An 18,783-nucleotide genomic window follows, 5' to 3' on the forward strand; every position below is an offset into this window, starting at 1 on the left:
GATTTTTCTCATCTGATAGTTATTAAATCTTTTAATCTTTCGTCAGATTTAAAAGTTATAGTAACGCGTGCAAATGTAGAAATACGTGTGCCCCCTCTAGTGGTACATTCTGTCATATTTCTTAGATGCCCGAATGACGCTGAAACCGTAAGTGGTTAGAAGATAGATGTACGGAAATGTGCTGATTAGTGCTTGTTTTTGTTACAGGCGCACAAATAGTTAAGATAGCTTTGTAGGTGTGTTTGGAATTTTTTGTGTGCCTAATTTTGGAATTAATACAAAACCTAAAAGGGAGGTTTCTTAATCTTATATGCATTTAATTAGATTATACTGCCAAATGAAAGTATTATATTACTCATTTTAGTAGCACTTTAATTGAGACAGCTGTGACCTCGCCAGGACAATCGGTCTGAGGGTAAATGCATGAATGAATTGAAGGACATTAATAATCAGACTGAATATCTAGCTCCCCCCAACATCCAAGCTCTTAGCTAGTACAGGGTCACAGGGTGCATGTAACCCATCCCTGCCAGCCAGCATAGAACACAAGCCAGTGGACTCCATGGATGTGACTGGTGTCATTACTTGGCAGTGACAGGCGATTCTCCTGTCCTGTCAGTCAAAGTGTGCGGCTGTCACTTGTTTTCATATGGTCGTTCTGTAAAGCTGGAATCATGACCACTTATTAATCCAAGTAGGGGCTGAATTGCACCCCTACAGGCACATCGAAATTGCAGCAATTAAAATATTCTTCAGTAATGTGTAAAAAAGACAAACAGGAACGTGTGAGAGATTAGCTTTACCTGCTATTACTTTATGAATAGACTGACTTTAAAACCACACACATGTAATGAGAAGATCTAAGGAAGCCATTGTCTGGACACACACTGGCTCATTTTTCTCTTCTCATGATGAGGGACACATTAGTGGTGGTTGAGTGAGGAGACGTGTAATGCTGCTTTCTCCTTTACCAGCGATAAGAGCTCTGGTACCTCTAACACCAGACGAGTGACAGCCACACCTTTCTGCCCTTCGCATTCTGCTGCACCCTCAAATGCTGTCATTTACAATCATCTGGTACACCCTGCAGCAAAATGTAGAGGCAAAGAAATAGTTTCTCACATTACTATCCACACAATCAGGCCCTCTTTGTGGTTACGTGAAAAGGAAGCAGATTGGACCTTGTGGCTTGAAGGAGGGGCCAGTCGCCATGGTGACAAAAATCGAAAATGTAAAAATAAGCAATGAAAAAAAAAAAAACTCAGACCACTTACAATAAGTTTACTTTAATTAAAAATAAAGTTCGAAAGCATTCATTATTGCATTTGTAATAAAAAAAAGATTTAAAGGTGTCTGCAACAACACAAGAAGCACACATTTTTTTTAAGCAGTAACACATTTTTCTCACACTGCAAGCAGACACATAGCATATTACACCAAATGCAGACCATCTCAGCGGAGGGACATGTACAGAAACTGAGCTAGCTGGGTTATACAGATACGGGCTCACTTTGTGACTTTTGCTTCTCTAGAGAGGAGTACATCTTGATCACGTCACTTCTATTCACACCATTCCTTTCTTCTTCATTTCGATGGTCTCGTATGTGTCCTCATTTTGACATGTAAGTCCCTGAGGGAAGGGGAGGCCATTCTTTATTATTTTATTGTTCTTGGTTTAATTATAATAATCATAATGATCTAGCAAAGGAAAATAATAATGATCTTACGGTGTAAATGCCTTCGCCTTCTGCGTTTTTCTGCTAATTAAAGGAAAAGGAACTTAATTAGATAAACATGCTAGCTTAACTTAGCTTAACTTAACTTAACTTAACTCCCTCCTCCTCAAAAAACCAGTACCAGGTTTGACCCTCTTGCCCCCAGAAATGGCTCCAAGGTTACATTCAGAAAAGCCTGTCTGCACACGATTGTTCTGAGCTCTGTGTTTTGCACTTGTGGCTTTCCTGTTTATATGCCCAGTTACTTCTGGCCTCTCTTAATGTTTCAACCACAGAAAAGCCATTGTCAGCTTATCACACAATTGCTTTTAAATTCTAGACTACTAGAGTGGTGCATAAAAATCCCTCTGGAGAAGGGGTGGCAAGAGGCAACAGGCTGGGAAAGCTTAGAAAAGATGACCATTAAAATCTTCAGTTGTGGAAGGACAAACCAAAAGGACCACAAAGTTCTTTGTAAGGTAAATTATACTAGAATTAAATATTAGAAGACAGAATAAGGGATAATATATCATTTTAAGTTTAAGGGCAAATACACCATATGCTATATAAAAAAACAGATATTTAGCAACCTGTGAAAGTCGTCCATTATCCGTTGATGCTTTTTTTATCTGTGGGAGACACAAAAACAGGTCACTTAAATATATAAATAGTAGTATATTAAAAATGTAGACATATGAGTGCCAGACTGTGTGGGTTTTTCTTGCAGTAGAGAATAAAGCATGTATAAGGAGTCTTAAGTCTGCTAGCACTAACTCTAGGTTTAAATTATATCAATTATATTCCTCATCCTGCTAACTGTAAGTCAGCCCATGATAACCTCATTCCTAATGCATTTTGTTAGTACTTTCCATGGTATTACCTTTAATCTCCAGTACAAGACAGTCAGGGTGACGCCGTAGACAAACAGGATCCCGTCCAGCACATAGCAGATATTTGTGGTCTCCAGGGCATCTTTTCATAGGAAACAGGCAACAAGTATAAGACAGGAGAATGATTCCCAAAGTGTGTCTCACAGATGCCAAACACCAGCAATCATAGTCGTTCGCGCAACCAAATGAAAAGCACTGGGTGTCCAAAGAAGCCCAAAATATGCAGAAAATTCACAGCAGAGTTGTGATTGTCAGAATGGTCATGTTACTGTATTCTCCATGTGAGTATTCCCTTCTGTCTAAGAGCAAGAAGTGTTTACCATGAAACCCTAGATGGCAGTTATCAGGTAAGACTGAGTGGTCTAAACAGGAGATTATCAACCAGTGGGTCGTTTCCAAAATTTGGGTCAGGGCAAGTCCTGGAAGAGTCATGAGGCAGAGTGGGAAATCTGATCCACGATCAGGTTTCCCAGCCTCAATCCTAGAATAAACCCATATAAACGGGTCTTGAGTCTGCAACTGCTTAGTGCAAAACTAGTGAGCACTCAACCAATCCAAGAAGCCGAACCGCAGATGCTTAATTTAAAACTCACTGGCACATCCAATCAGATTTGTGCAATAGGCATTGATTGGCGTAAACTGCAGAGCGCACTGAGGGCTTGATCATGGCGTTAATGCATTCATTCAAACCTATACTTCAGATAGGGTCCTAGCTGAGCTGGCATGGTACAAATTTGGTCATAGTGCAAAGAAGGTTGAGAACCACTGATCTAAACTCAATATTCTTCTTCATGAGATATTCAACAACCATCCAACGTAGTGCCTGGATTCTATAACTGATAGCATGTGGCACAAGTCAGAGGAAGAGCCTGGTCATCATGCTAGGTCATCAATTTGAAAAGTTGCACTTCCTGAAATAACTGACCCCCCCCCCCACACACACACACACACACACCAGTCCGTTCAGCGCAAATGTGCAGATATCTCACTTGCCTAAGTTCACATTAATGTGATTATCTGTCAAACACTCATACTGTCTTTAACCGCAATAGATTACAAAGATAAACACATGGCGTGGATACACTAGATATTTAAATTCAGATTCCAAATGCAGCCTAAAGGGCTGTATGTGGAATTTATTCATTGCTTCTAGGTGCAATTTTCCGTTTTTGTTACAAATATCATCTTATATGTGATATGACATCGTTCCTACCACATAACTATATAAAGTACGGAAAAAAATACGAGACATCTGAAGAGCACATTCCCGCGCTTGGGAGATGGATGGATGAAGAGTGCCTCTTCTTTTTTCATTTAACTTGAAACATAATCGCACGATATCGGACTTTTCTACCCGTTGCGGTTAAAACAGGATGGGTCAGATGTCGTCAGTCCCACCCAGTGTGCACGGTGCACATATACATTTAAGCGCTATTATACCGATAGCCGTGCGTTTTATACATAGAGGAAATGAGCAACACTCGCCTTGCCGAGACTGCTTAAAATAGGCCTAAACCAAAGATTTCCTCATCCTTTCTCTTAAGAGTCGAAGAAAACGAGCCCATTGGCCGTTATGGACTAGGAAATCTTGGTCTGTTTTCAGGTTTTCAAATAATTTAAGCGAAATAGAGCAATTAAGTGTCGGAAATACTACAAAGTAGATAAAAACAAAATTAAGTATGTTAAAAACTTAAGAAAATTAATTATGTTAAGAATAAACTTAAGATGCAAAAATATAGGACCACACCTGATCAAGCTGTTTATGGATTGCCCTGAATTAGCCTAAATTAGTATCATACCTCCTTTGTAGCCTCTGATTACGTTTCCTAAAATAATCGGCTATTGCATGTTGTGTTAAAGCGCGGAAGCTCTAAAACAGGTCATATTCAATCGAGTCAGTCCTTTTCCTTAGTAAATAAACAATTGTTACTATACGTGACAAAGAAATTCGATATCTGGTGAAACTGTTAGCATTTAAAATGACATTTTAACTTTTCTGTATAATATCCCTGTAGAGCAAGTATTAGAATAGTAGCCTAGGACATGAAAGAAATTTGAGTATTTCAAGTTCAAGTTTTTTTCTTCTAAGTTTCAAGTTTTATTGTCTAATGTGTTTTCAACACAGTGAAATTTGTATGATACAGTTACAGGGTAGGAGACAAATCCGGGACAAATACAATGATCTAATACATTTTAAATAACAACCATGCTGTTCTATAACTACAACCTGTTTGAAAACTAATAAACGGATAATGTCAATTGTTTCGACTGCACCATTTAAAAACAGATTATTAGACATAAAAATAATACAAAATAATAATAGATCATAAGAATAGATCAAAATAATTTATCATCATTATTATTGTTCTGTTTGTTATTATCATCATCATCATCATTATTATCATTATTATTATTAGTGGTATAATTTTAAAACTTGAATTGACTTTTGTTAACTGATTCCAGGTAAAACAGAGTTATGGAAAAGCTACAAACCGGCGCTGGCGAGGTTTGTCCACAATAGAAAGATGACTGTAAAACAGAAGCTGTTTTTCATCTTCAGTCTTTCAACAGCGCGTGCTGTGCTTCAGTATGGACCTCGAGTGCGGCAAACGCACTTTCTTTCGCCGATGACTTCAGTCAACGACACGAAGCGAGAGCAGGAAGTTGAGAGCAGAATCAGTAAGACTCGCTTATTTATCACTAAGTATGTCTACTTTTATATACAAGGAATTTACTTTGGGTGCAAAACAATATAGGACAATCAAGACAATATAATAAATAATGTACATAAAAATAAAACAATGTAAGGACAATCGATATCCTTTTTTTTAGCCCCTTGACCACTCCCTTAAAACAGTCAAGTTTAACAATAGTAGTAATTATACACATTTATTAAGTAACCTAACTTATGCCATGAATTTGGTTGTCTGCTTTTATAATTAAGTTAGTAGCGGAAATCATTTAAATCTGATTAACTAACAAGCAGGCGTTTAACTTGAATACGTGGGGAATACACAATGCAACAAAACCCGTTGCATTAAAGAACTGAACTTCCGACTTTTTTGCCATCACTTTGACAACCAATATTGCCGTCACGGTGCTATAAATAGGATTATTAATACGTTACACAAGAGTGAACGCCACCAACATCCCAGCTAGTCGCACCGCTTCTGCCCTCTCTGGCTCTCCGCAGGTCGTAGCGCCGGACCGTCCGCTCCTAGCGCCGGTCTATACTGTACTTTGATGTCTGGCCTGAATTAGCGCTGTAGAGCAAAGCTGTTCTCGTAAGTCACGTTTGCGAAGTGTGGTATGGATGTCGCAAGAGTAAATAAGAATTTTGCTAAAACTAACCGTGCACTATGTACTTGCAGTACACCAGGCAGGTTTATAATAATTAACAAAAAAAATTCCATAAAGTGAAATAAAAAGATAAATGAAAATTAAATAAAAACTACAAGTAAACTTCTGAAAGAAATTGAAATAAAATAAAATAAAAACAAATTTCAAACAGTTCCTGTTACTGTTTTTAAATGCTATTTGACTAATGTGATGATTTTATGAATGCTGAGCGCTTCATGGAATGGGCTTCCATAGCTGAGCAGCTGCATGCAAGCCTCACATCACCAAGTGCAATGCCAAGCATCGGCTGGAGTACAGCACGCCGCCACTGGACTCTGGAGCAGTGGAAATGTGTTCTGAGGAGTGACGAATCACACTTCTCTGTCTGGGAGTCTGATGGACGAGTCTGGGTGTGGCAGATGCCAGGAGAAAGTTACCTCCCTGACTGCATTGTGCCGTCTGTTAAGTCCAAAATCTTGTGGAAAGCCTCCCCAGAAGAGTGGCAGCTGTTATAGCTGCAAAGAGGGAACCAACTCCATACTGGTGCCTATGGATTTAGAATGGGATGTCATAAAAGTTCCTGTAGGTGTAATGGCCAGGTGTCCCAATACTGTTGTCCATATAGTGTAGTTAATAACACAACATCGTGACATTTTTCAAAAGCCAGCAAAGTCCTACAGCTTTCTGTCTATCTTTAAAAAGTTACTCAAACATAAAAGTAAGATATTTAACAACTTAATAGATTTGCATCTTTAAAATAAAAACTAATGAAACCTAAAACTAGGCCTAAACTATACTTGTGGTCAAATGTGGGGAAACACTTGGCATTGTGCTTTAAAAATTACTAGACAAATATTAGCAGTAATGTTTATAAACAATTAAAGAATGTTTACAAATATCATACACTGGATGATTAAGTAACTGGACTAACTGGAATAAAGTTCTGCAATCTGGGCAACCCAGCCACTGGGGATGCACAAACCAGTGTATTTCTTTGTGCTGCGGATAAATGGGGGGGTTACATCAGTAGGGCATCTGATGTAAAACCAAATCAAGCCAAATCAATATGTGGACAACAATACAGATTTCCATGGCAGATCGGTCGAGGCCCGGCTTAACGACGACCACCTCCAGTGCTGTTAGTCAACGGGGTGCTGGTGGAAATTGGGCTACTGTTGGCCGAAGGAGAAGAGAAGGAGAGGAGGAACGATAGGAGAGTGGAAGTGAGGGTAGGAACTTTGAATGTTGGCAGTATGACTGGAAAAGGGAGAGCTAGCTGGTATGATGGAGCGAAGGAAGGCTGATCTGTTGTGCATGCAAGAGACCACATGGGAGGGGAGTAAGGCCTGGTGTAATGGAGGTGGTTTCAATTTGTTTTATCATGATGTGAATTGGAGGAGAAATGGGGTAGGAGTTATGCTGAAGGAAGAGTATGTCTAGAGTGTTTTGGAGGTAAAGAGAGAGTGATGAGTATGTAGGTGGAAACTGAAGGCGTGATGATTCAAGATTCAAAAGGTTTATTCATTACGTACACAGTTGTACACATACAACATGTAGTGAAATGTGACCCTGGTCACTCCGAGCAGTTGTGCATGATAAGAGAATAAGAACATGGAAAACGAGAGTAAGATATAAAATATAAAGATTACAATATAAAATTAAAAAAAATATATGAAATATATTCAACTGTACATAATCTATACATAAGTGATCTGGCCAAAGTGATTATGCTGTGCGATATAAGCGCATGATGATGAATGTTGTTAGTGGATACGCTCTGCAAGTTGGGTGTGAGACAGAAAAATTCTGGAGTAAGTTGGATGAAGTGGCGGAGAGTATACCCAAGGGGGGAGAGAGTGGCGGAGAGTATACCCAAGGGGGGAGAGAGTGGCGGAGAGTATACCCAAGGGGGGAGAGAGTGGCGGAGAGTATACCCAAGGGGGAGAGAGTGGCGGGGAGTATACCCAAGGGGGAGAGAGTGGCAGAGACTATACCCAAGGGGGAGAGAGTGGCGGAGAGTATACCCAAGGGGGAGAGAGCGGCGGAGAGTATACCCAAGGGGGGAGAGAGTGGCGGAGAGTATACCCAAGGGGGAGAGAGCGGCGGAGAGTATACCCAAGGGGGGAGAGAGTGGCGGAGAGTATACCCAAGGGGGAGAGAGCGGTGGAGAGTATACCCAAGGGGGAGAGAGTGGCGGAGAGTATACCCAAGGGGGGAGAGAGTGGCGGAGAGTATACCCAAGGGGGGAGAGAGTGGCGGAGAGTATACCCAAGGGGGAGAGAGTGGCGGAGAGTATACCCAAGGGGGAGAGAGTGGCAGAGACTATACCCAAGTTCATACCTGTTTCTGTCTTTCACCCACAACAGCATTTTTTGCCGCATCCCCTCTTACGCCTTCTCCTTTTATTTTTTCTCTTTCTGCCTTGAGCACCTGATAACTTTTTTGCTGAACAATGTTACAGCATAATGCTCTCCATGGCTTCTCCAGACCCTTCCACGTCTGTCACATGTGCTCAAGCTTTCATCTGTGAAACGCACAGTGGCGAACCTGCCAATTCTGATATTCTATGGCAAATGCCAATCGAGCTCCACAGTGCCAGGCAGTGAGCAAAGGGCCCACAAAAGGACGTCCGGCCCTCAGGCCACCCTCATGACGTCTGTTTCTGATTGTTTGGTCAGAGACATTCACACCAGTGGCCTGCTGGAGGTCATTTTGTAGGGCTCTGGCAGTGCTCATCCTGTTCCTCCTTGCACAAGGGAGATGATACCAGTCCTGCTGATGGGTTAAGGACCTTCTACGGCCCTGCCCATGCAGCTCTCCTGTTAAACCATTCCTGTTTTGGGGGTCATCTCATTGTTGCGCCTCTAGTGCACCTGTTGTTAATTTCATTAACACCAAAGCAGCTGAAACTGATTAACAACCCCCTCTGCTACTTAACTAACCAGGGGTGAGTTTCCCGAAGCCTTCTTAATGATACGTCGTTCGTTAGTTCTATCTTTTAACACAGAACTTAAGAACGACGTAGCGTTAAGAACGCTTCGGGAAACTCACCCCAGATCAGTATCCTAGAAGTGTAATTGACTTGATGCTATACTTTGATTAAAAAGTGTTCCTTTAATTTTTTTGAGCAGTAATATCTGCGGCACAAAATGGTCTTAATGACAGTATCATTATCTACCGAGCTGATTTCTGAGACAATATATCATCTAACAAAAGTAGTTATCAGATCATGCCTGCAGGCAGTTTGAAAAACCGACCTGCTACCTTAAAAAAATCCATACATAAAATTTCAGTAATGACATAAATCACAAATGAATAAATATAATAATTACATAAATATGAATTAAATTGTGAATTCAGTTGAGTAAAGAAATCATACAACCCCAATTCCAATGAAGTTGTGACGTTGTGCAAATTGTAAATAAAAACAGAATGCAATGATATGGAAATCTCATAAACCCATATTTTATTCATAACAAAACATAGAAAACACGTAAAATGTTTAAAGTGAGACAATTTAGTGAAAAATATTGGGTCATTATGAATTTCATGACAGCAACACATCTCAAAAAAGTTGGGACGGGGGCAATAGGAGGTTGGAAAAGTTAGTGGTACAAAAACCTAACAGCTGGAGGAACAACAATTGGCAACAGATCAGTAACATGACTGGGTATAAAAAGAGCATCTTAGAGCTGCAGTGTCTTTCAGAAGTAAAGATGGACAGAGGATCACCAATCCCCCTAATACTGCTTCGACAAATAGTGGAGCAATTTCAGGAAAAAAGTTCCTCGGTGTAAAATTGCAAAGAGGTTGAAAATATCATCATCTACAGTATAATAATATGATCAAAAGATTCAGAGAATCTGGAGAAATCTCTGTGTGTAAGGGACAAGTATTCTGGATGCCCATGATCTTCGGGCCCTTAGGCTGCACTGCTTCACAAATAGGCATGATTCTGCAATGGAAATCACTAAATGGGCTCAGGAATATTTCCAGAAAACGTCATCAGTGAACACAATTTGCCGTGTCATCCAAAGATGCCAGTTAAAACTCTATCATTCAAAGAGGAAGCTGTATTTCAACATGATCCAGAAGCCAAAGCTAATTTAAAATGGACTGTGGCTAAGTGGAAAAACTGTTCTGTGGTCAGACGAATCTAAATTTGAAATTCTTTTTGGAAACTAGGGATGACGTATCATCCAGACTAAAGAGGAGAATGACCAACCCAGCGTTTTATCGGCGCTCAGTTCAAAAGCCAGTATCTCTGATGTATGGGGGTGCATTAGTACATATGGTATGGGCAGCTTGCATATCTGGAAAGGCACCATCAATGCTGAAAGGTCTATCCAGGTTCTAGAGAAACATATGCTGCCATCCAGACGACAGGGAAGACCTTGCATTTTCCAACATGACAATGCCAAACCACACACTGCATCAATTACAACATAATGGATTCGTAGAAGGGTCCGGTACTGAACTAGCCTGCCAGTGGTCCAGATCTTTCACTCATTGAGAACATTTGGCGCATCATAAAATGAAAATTACGACACAGAAGACCTAGGACAGTTGAGCAACTAGAATCCTGTATCTGACAAGAATGGGACAACATTCCTCTCCCAAAACTCGAGCAAATGATCTCCTCAGTCCCCAGACGTTGACAGACTGTTGTTAAAAGAAGATGTGATGCCACCCAGTGGTAAACATGGCCTTGTCCCAACTTTTTTGAGACGTGTTGCTGCCATGACATTCAGAATTACCTTATCTTTTCCCTAAAATGATACATTTTCTCAGATTAAACATTTGATGTTTTCTATGTTTTGTTATGAATAAAATATGGGTTTATGAGATTTCCATATCATTGCATTCTGATTTTATTTACAATTTGCACAACGTCCCAACTGCATTGGAATTGGGGTTGTAGGATAAGGCAGCTGGCTCTCAGGATAGACACATCTACGCACCAGGTAAACAGCATTAGGGTCTTTCTTATCCAACAATCTGGATCACAGAAACTGAAACGCATCATGCATTATGAGAACAAAGGGTACCTGACAAAGCCTTCAATGATGCTGCTCATTTTAAATTTTAATACAGCACAAATTTCACTTCAGTTGTAAATTTTACCATATGACCAATCGAGTGACTCATTCTTGATTGCATAATATCAAATATTTAAACTTCATCTACGATTTGTGCTTCCTGTTTTTATATATCACATAATTTGGCAGTGTAAGTTAATCAGTGAACAAGCTTATCCTCCATCTTCAGGAAAAGTAAAAATAAAAAACAAAGGCAATTTTGTGCAATATATTTATTCACTTTTATACATAACGAAGCATCCGTTTCACCATAACTGCAAATGTGCATGAATGAAACAGACGTTAAGAACTCAACGGGAACAAGCTACACGTAGCTCTAAGAGCTGATTTTTTCGTTTTAAACTTTGGAGGGGGGAGTTTGGTTGTCAGGAAACTGGCAAAATACTCCAGACAGGCAGAGCTACACTTCCACCAGCGCTGAGCAGCTGCATTACCGGTCCACTTCCCCAAACACGATGTCCTGGGTGCCTGAAAGGAAAGCGACAGTACGCTGTATTTTCTGGCCGCTAAGTACTTGGCATTGAATTATTAGCTTGGCCACACAAACGACAGAGTCAGGGTGAGTGAAGGGGTAACAGAGGCTCTTACCACACAAACGACAGAGTCAGGGTGAGTGAAGGGGTAACAGAGGCTCTTACCACACAAACGACAGAGTCAGGGTGAGTGAAGGGGTAACACAGGCTCTTACCACACAAACGACAGAGTCAGGGTGAGTGAAGGGGTAACACAGGCTCTTACCACACAAACGACAGAGTCAGGGTGAGTGAAGGGGTAACACAGGCTCTTACCACACAAACGACAGAGTCAGGGTGAGTGAAGGGGTAACACAGGCTCTTACCACACAAACGACAGAGTCAGGGTGAGTGAAGGGGTAACACAGGCTCTTACCACACAAACGACAGAGTCAGGGTGAGTAAAGGGGTAAAACAGGCTCTTACCACACAAACGACAGAGTCAGGGTGAGTGAAGGGGTAACACAGGCTCTTACCACACAAACGACAGAGTCAGGGTGAGTGAAGGGGTAACACAGGCTCTTACCACACAAACGACAGAGTCAGGGTGAGTGAAGGGGTAACACAGGCTCTTACCACACAAACGACAGAGTCAGGGTGAGTGAAGGGGTAACACAGGCTCTTACCACACAAACGACAGAGTCAGGGTGAGTGAAGGGGTAACACAGGCTCTTACCACACAAACGACAGAGTCAGGGTGAGTGAAGGGGTAACACAGGCTCTTACCACACAAACGACAGAGTCAGGGTGAGTAAAGGGGTAAAACAGGCTCTTACCACACAAACGACAGAGTCAGGGTGAGTGAAGGGGTAACACAGGCTCTTACCACACAAACGACAGAGTCAGGGTGAGTGAAGGGGTAACACAGGCTCTTACCACACAAACGACAGAGTCAGGGTGAGTGAAGGGGTAACACAGGCTCTTACCACACAAACGACAGAGTCAGGGTGAGTGAAGGGGTAACACAGGCTCTTACCACACAAACGACAGAGTCAGGGTGAGTGAAGGGGTAACACAGGCTCTTACCACACAAACGACAGAGTCAGGGTGAGTGAAGGGGTAACACAGGCTCTTACCACACAAACGACAGAGTCAGGGTGAGTGAAGGGGTAACACAGGCTCTTACCGATGATGGCCACCACGTCAGCCAGCATGTGCCCCTTCGTCATTTTGTCCAAACCAGCCTGAAAATGAGCAGGGCATTAAATTAGACAATGGCTGCAGGCAGTTCGTAAACGACTCTCTCCCCACCTTTAAGAAACACATCAGGGCCCATTTGTTCCATGAATTCCTCTACTAACCCGATGCCTCTTTACATTCCCCGAATGCCCCTTGCACTTCTGGTCCTTGAAAAGTCCTATTTAGTTGTTTTGTTAGAAATGATTGCATGGTTGTTGTATGGTCGCGGAGCCGTTATGTTGCTCATTCTCTAAAACTGCTTGCATTTGTACCTGAGCATTTTCTGGAAGCTCAGCTGAGCTGCACTTGCCTAGTTAACTCTTTACAGCATGTATGTTTGCAATTTGCCATTTGCCTCACTTGTACATCACTGTGGACAAAAGTGCCAAATATGTGAATGTTACATGGATAGGACACTAAAATGACCACGTTAGCAGGATATCTGCTGTATTGTGGAAATTGGGGTAGAAGTTTAGTACCAGTCAATATACTGGATTTGTACCTAGCAGAGAGTTTTAAATTCATGTGACGTTTCCCTTATCTGGAGAAGACCCAGCTAACCACGCAAATCACTACTTATTCTCACTGTATGATTTTAAGGGGAAACTAGCTATTAACAGGTGTGCAGGACAGCCGCAAAGCAACACTACAGTCATCACTACTCAAGCAGGCTGGCATTAAGGGTGCCCACGGCACCCATCTGATCAGCGCAACAGGTTACCAGGTGAGCGAATCCCGGAGCCTTGATTTTACAGCGATACGGCCGGCTGGATCCGTCTGACACCAGATACACGCCGAACTCGCCCTGTGATGAAACATACTAGTTTAGCAAATCATAACGCTAAATATTATCCCGTTACACGGAGATTCAGGTGCATTTCCACGTTTGGCAGATAGGGGGCATCACCTTGGGAGCTTCCACAGCAGTGTATGTGGCGCCTGGGGGCACCTGGTACCCTTCAGTGTACAGCTTGAAGTGGTGGATCAGGGACTCCATGGACATCTGAAGAAAGGCACACAGAAAGCAAATGAAACCATATAACTCGCCACCGCAGGATGTGGAAGCAGGACCAACACCATTCCTCCAAACTAAACATCTGCATACAAAATTAAATCATATAACTTTGGCAACCAGGTTGTTTTTATGCAAGACTGGATTCAGCATTTTGACAAACTTACAATTAATATAATAAAAACAACAAAAAAAAAAAATTAATAAATAAAATATAAAAAGATAAAATGATATATTAACCCTTTAATGTTCGAGTGCGATAAAAAAATGAGTTATTGAAAGAAATTAGTATCACTTTTTGTCATTTTCTGCCAATCAATTTTTCTACTAAAAAAAAAAAAATCATAAATCAGCATGAACAAAGACATGTTCACACTGCCAGAGAAACACCCCCCCCCCCCCCAAGACCACAGCAAGGGGTATGAAAGCCCCCACCCCTCCAGCTCTCACCTTCATCTCAGACCTCTTGGGAGGAGAGACCTTGGCGTCGTCCACCTTGATTTCACCCTCTGGCATCTTATTGAGGGACTGCAGCATGATCCTGAGAGACTGCCTCATCTCCTCCACCCGGCACAGGTACCTAAGGGCAACAGGACAAGCGGGAAAAAAAATTTATGGTATAAGCAACAGATATTAAGAACAGCTAAAAACAGCGTGAAGGTACAGAATCTCACCTGTCGTAACAGTCTCCGGTGCTCCCGATGGGAACATCAAACTCCACCTGATCATACACGTCGTAGGGCTGCACTTTTCTCAGATCCCATTTGATTCCCGAACCCCTCAGCATGACGCCGCTGACAGAGGCAGTGAAAGAGGCACAATGTGTTCATGATCATGTACTGACAAACAAGCATGTCTATGAACAAGCCAGGAAAAAAAAAAACCTTCGAATCTAACTTCACCGTTACTTCACTAGAAGTAGAATACTAAGATTTATATCATAGCAAAGAATAACTTAACATCGAAATGCACTGGCAGTCAGGCATGTCTGTATAAATACAGATTTACTTTATGGTGTAAACTATGCATAATGCTGGACACTTAAGGCAGTATGTACCTAAAGCCATAGTTGAGGGCATCTTCTGCGCTCACCACACCAATGTTCACCGTGCGGTTCTTCCAAATGCGGTTATTTGTCAGCATCTAAGTCACATGACCAGGGGATCAGTCATGAATCAACCACTGTAGTAACACTGCGTGCCACTGAGGAGATTAATTTCAGCTGGGGCTCACCTCTTCCACCTCATCAATGCGGAGCGAGAAGTTCTTGCACCATTCATATATGTCATCCATCAGCCCCAAGGGCAAGTCCTACGGAACACAAATCACCTTCGTCACCATTATCATCATCAAAATCACATTTCTCCTCTTCCTCTTTAAATATACCTATACTTACAACTCTGAGTGCTAGTAGTGTGAAGATGCATTGTGACAAATCGAATATTAAGCATCAATTCACTTGCACCAACCTGTAATGTCAGAATCGATTTTTGGGAGCATGTGACATAATTTGGCCAATCAGCAGAGCCACCTAATAGAAAGTCATTCTGTCAGTTTGTGAATGTAACACGGATCCATGTTATTACTGGCAATCTAAGTTCTATGTGAAGTTTGGAAAAATTAATGGGAGGATCCTAAAAGGTCACATTCTCTACGACTTGCATGAAAAGTATATTGTGGATGTCTTCAACATCGATCATGATATAAAGTCATCAGATCTCCCACCCCTAGTTTGAATTTAGGTTATCAAAATAATTGATCCATTGAATCGTATTGTGATAGAAATGACAAATTTCTGAAGCTTCAAATCATCCCCTAAAACCATATGTGAATCGAACCACCGTGCGGCCAACAATTTACACCACTACTGAGTATGATTCACCCTGGAGTTATTTATAAATACCACTTAAATGTCTACAGCATTTTGGTAACAATGGGGTGAAAATATACACAACCGCATTGTGAAATGCGTTTTAGGTAAGCATGTTGTCTAGTCACCTGATGGACTCCCCCAGGTCGGACATACGCAGCATGCATCCTGGCACCGGACACTCTCTCATAGAACTCAAACATCTGCAAGAAAGAGAAATACAGTCATTGCATGTCATAATACCCACACAAAGGCACATGAAAACATACGCACACCTGCCTCTGAAACTCCTACCACTGCCCATCATAACTACTAAATGAGACAGCACCACTAATGGCACAAACAGCAAAAACAAAGACACTTAATGACAGTGACACATCCACAAGGATACAACAGTCACATACACCAAACTCAAGCAGCAAGACACCCTCAAGAGACACATCCTGTCTTCACACCTCTTTTCCTAACTTGTGCTATAGATCTACCATTCAGTTCTCTCTCCATACTCTCCCCATAATCTGCCCAGTCTCTCACCTTCTCCCTTTCTTCAAACATCCAGAAAAATGGGGTCATTGCCCCGATGTCAAGGGCGTGGGCGGTGATAGCCATGATGTGATTGAGTATACGAGTCAACTCCCCAAACAACACTACAGGGGGAAAAAAAAGAGAATAAAGAGATGATGTATTTATGTATGTATCTCAAATATCATTCATCAGAAATCCAGAGTACCAAAGATGACAAGACCACAAGCTGAAATTATCCCAAATGCCAATCTACACCAGGAATAACAATCATGTAACAAACACTTTCCAATAAGACAAAACCAAAATTAACCCATTATGTTTAAAATATACCAGAAACTGACCCTTTTGGGATTTCAAGCTCTTCAAACGTGTGACGCGCACACATGCCATCAGCTTGCCTTATTACTGTATGCCACACACTTTGCATCTAATGTTTATGTATGTAACATGCACCTGAAAGCTCTTGGGCATTTTTCACAAAAGCAGGATTTCTTGCTTAGTTGGACCGCTTGTTGGATTTAAAGTAGTCCCAGCTAAATGTTATTGAACAAAGATTAAGTCCATCCAGCACAGACTACCTTAAATCCGACAAGTTATCTGGCTAAGCAAGAAATCCTGCTTTGTGATATAGGCCCCATAGCTATTACAGACTCAAACAATTATATTCTTCATATTAACAATTTCTGGAAGCCCTATTGTAGTACTCTCTGCCAAGAGCATAACTAACCATATTATACTCCCTGTACATACAAGGTTCTTACTAGACAAACACAGGGGCATCTCAAAGTACAGTTCTGCAATGGCAGTAGGCATGCTACTCTGGAGACTCACCCCTGATCCACTGTGCTCGAAGAGGGGCCTGAATGTTCAGCAATTTCTCCACAGCCAGTGAGTAAGCCTGCTCATTGCACATCATTGACACGTAGTCAAGCCTGTCAAAGTAGGGCAGGGCCTGGCGGGGAACAGCACCACTCGGTGAATCTTTCCAAGATACAGACTATGGTGCATGTCAAAACCTTCACACATGGCGTCACTGCTGCGAAAAGCCTCCAGCAGGTCGGACACCATCATTACGAAAACCCACCTGCAGGTAGGTCTTGTACTCAATGAGCTTCTCTGTCCCACGGTGGAGCAGCCCCACGTGGGGGTCACACTTCTTCACAGACTCGCCACTGAGCTCCAACACCAGCCGAAGGACGCCGTGGGCCGCAGGATGTTGGGGACCGAAGTTTATGGTGAGGTTGGAGACCTCTTTCTCCATAGGAGGATCCTTATCTGAGGATTAAATTATAAGAGTATAACAGAAATCCTCAGTGACTGAAAGTGAAAGAAACATACATTAAATTCATCTTTCTGAGATTAGTATGTATATAGTAATAACGTCTTGCTAACTTGATCTGTTAAAAAATAATTATCATTTAGAAAGTCTGACCGTACCATTCCAGGGCGGAGGGACCCATTTCTCCGTTATAGCACTGGGGTACATGACGGCTCCTGCGTACTGCTCGGTCCACTCCACATCTGGCTGCCATTGCTTCTTCCTAGGTAAAGCGACAATTTGTTTGATGTTGGTGTAGTTAACAAACAGGCAATATGCCTTTTTTTCATATAGTATATTATTATAACCAGTCGGATTGACAAGTATCTGATCCATGAATGACGAACCGAACAGCCAAAGAACAGGTCATCAAAACAGAGCTCGACGACGTTTCCATAGCAATAAATGCTAATTCATTCGCATTTACTAATAGCATAACACATAAGCCTCTTCACGTAAACCGACATGAATAAGATTTATGTCAATATTATAGCCAAATATAGGTTTTCATCTTACATATAATAGACATATAGTACAAAGCCTGCAAATGATTTTCACACATTGCGCAGGAAGACTTACAAATACAGACACGTGAACATAAAAAAAATATTTGTACGCTTCTATCTTACCTATTTTGCAGCACATTACAACCTGGGTTTATAAAATTATTGCTTAAAATAAAACTTGAAGGACGTCCTAATCTGGTGAGCGACCTCAACATCGTCGCCGCCATATTGGCTGCGGAGCGGAACCTCGAGTGGACCGACTGCGCATGCGCACGTATACGAGCAATCCCAGGCTGTCGTCTTCCGGTCTGGCCCTCGCGCGCCGTTAGTTACCCTTCCGTATGTGCGGCTTGTGCTTTGCATTTTATAATCAGACTCGGCTGTCGTAGGTCAGGTTTTAAGTTTTGTTTGTGTTTTACACTAATGTACACTGTATGCGTGTGTAACTAAATGTTTTTAGAGGTCAGATTAGTATAATGCTTTTGAAGCACATCGATTTTCAAGATTAACGTAAGGATGTGCACTACTCTATGGCATTCAACACCTTCAGTGCCCATACGATAATTAAATATTAGCTGCACGTGTTGCAAACTGGTGCTAATATAGTAAATGTCCGTTTCGTGTCCTCTTTCAAGTAACAATATCTGAGGCACTGACACATTTAAGTAATCGAGTATATTTTGCAGGGTAATTGATGACCGTCAAACTGTAACTTGAGGAAACTAAACAGTGGCGCTTTTCCGTAAGGCAGTAATCTGCCAGTACGACTTAATACAGAGTTAACGGCTTTGATACATTGAATCAAATTACTACTTCCA

At 41.6% G+C, this 18,783-nt stretch overlaps 2 protein-coding genes across 3 annotated transcripts; both read right to left on the reverse strand.

Annotated features, from left to right (window-relative positions):
- Positions 1 to 1,270: 1,270 nt before the first annotated feature.
- LOC111845338 (high affinity immunoglobulin epsilon receptor subunit gamma-like) lies at positions 1,271 to 5,856 on the reverse strand. 2 transcript variants are annotated; one of them, XM_023814685.2, is made up of 6 exons: positions 5,733 to 5,856; positions 5,099 to 5,236; positions 2,596 to 2,687; positions 2,306 to 2,344; positions 1,728 to 1,757; positions 1,271 to 1,630 (listed from the first exon to the last, which is right to left on the reverse strand). In XM_023814685.2, exons 2-6 carry the CDS (start codon positions 5,157 to 5,159, stop codon positions 1,565 to 1,567), a joined length of 288 nt encoding a protein of 95 aa, XP_023670453.1. In that variant the 5' UTR covers positions 5,160 to 5,236; positions 5,733 to 5,856; the 3' UTR covers positions 1,271 to 1,564. The 2 variants fall into 2 exon arrangements, with proteins under 2 accessions (XP_023670453.1, XP_023670451.1); XM_023814683.2 differs by having other exon boundaries at positions 1,728 to 1,760.
- A 5,384-nt stretch (positions 5,857 to 11,240) lies between these two features.
- ndufs2 (NADH:ubiquinone oxidoreductase core subunit S2) lies at positions 11,241 to 18,258 on the reverse strand. Its single transcript, XM_023814703.2, has 14 exons — positions 18,089 to 18,258; positions 17,579 to 17,682; positions 17,226 to 17,416; positions 16,973 to 17,093; positions 16,151 to 16,263; positions 15,745 to 15,819; positions 14,980 to 15,057; positions 14,804 to 14,889; positions 14,421 to 14,540; positions 14,197 to 14,326; positions 13,642 to 13,737; positions 13,456 to 13,539; positions 12,682 to 12,739; positions 11,241 to 11,511 (listed from the first exon to the last, which is right to left on the reverse strand). The coding sequence occupies exons 1-14, from the start codon at positions 18,190 to 18,192 to the stop codon at positions 11,474 to 11,476; spliced, it is 1,398 nt and encodes a 465-aa protein (XP_023670471.1). The 5' UTR covers positions 18,193 to 18,258; the 3' UTR covers positions 11,241 to 11,473.
- Between the last annotated feature and the right edge of the window lie 525 nt (positions 18,259 to 18,783).

Source organism: Paramormyrops kingsleyae, chromosome 12, assembly GCF_048594095.1.
Source record: "Paramormyrops kingsleyae isolate MSU_618 chromosome 12, PKINGS_0.4, whole genome shotgun sequence".
NCBI lineage: Eukaryota > Metazoa > Chordata > Actinopteri > Osteoglossiformes > Mormyridae > Paramormyrops > Paramormyrops kingsleyae.

Bases quoted from the DNA above. Each gene is read 5' to 3' on its own strand.
- ndufs2 (XM_023814703.2), bottom strand. From the start codon at position 18,192: ATGGCGGCGACGATGTTGAGGTCGCTCACCAGATTAGGACGTCCTTCA. The intron at 17,417-17,578 runs GTACGGTCAGAC...TTTAATCCTCAG, and splicing joins GGTCCCTCCGCCCTGGAATG to ATAAGGATCCTCCTATGGAG. The intron at 16,264-16,972 runs GTGAGTCTCCAG...TTCCCCCTGTAG, and splicing joins TCGAGCACAGTGGATCAGGG to TGTTGTTTGGGGAGTTGACT.
- LOC111845338 (XM_023814683.2), bottom strand. From the start codon at position 5,159: ATGAAAAACAGCTTCTGTTTTACAGTCATCTTTCTATTGTGGACAAAC. The intron at 1,761-2,305 runs GTTGCTAAATAT...TCCTTTAATTAG, and splicing joins ATAATGGACGACTTTCACAG to CAGAAAAACGCAGAAGGCGA. The intron at 1,631-1,727 runs GTAAGATCATTA...CCCTTCCCTCAG, and splicing joins AAGGCGAAGGCATTTACACC to GGACTTACATGTCAAAATGA.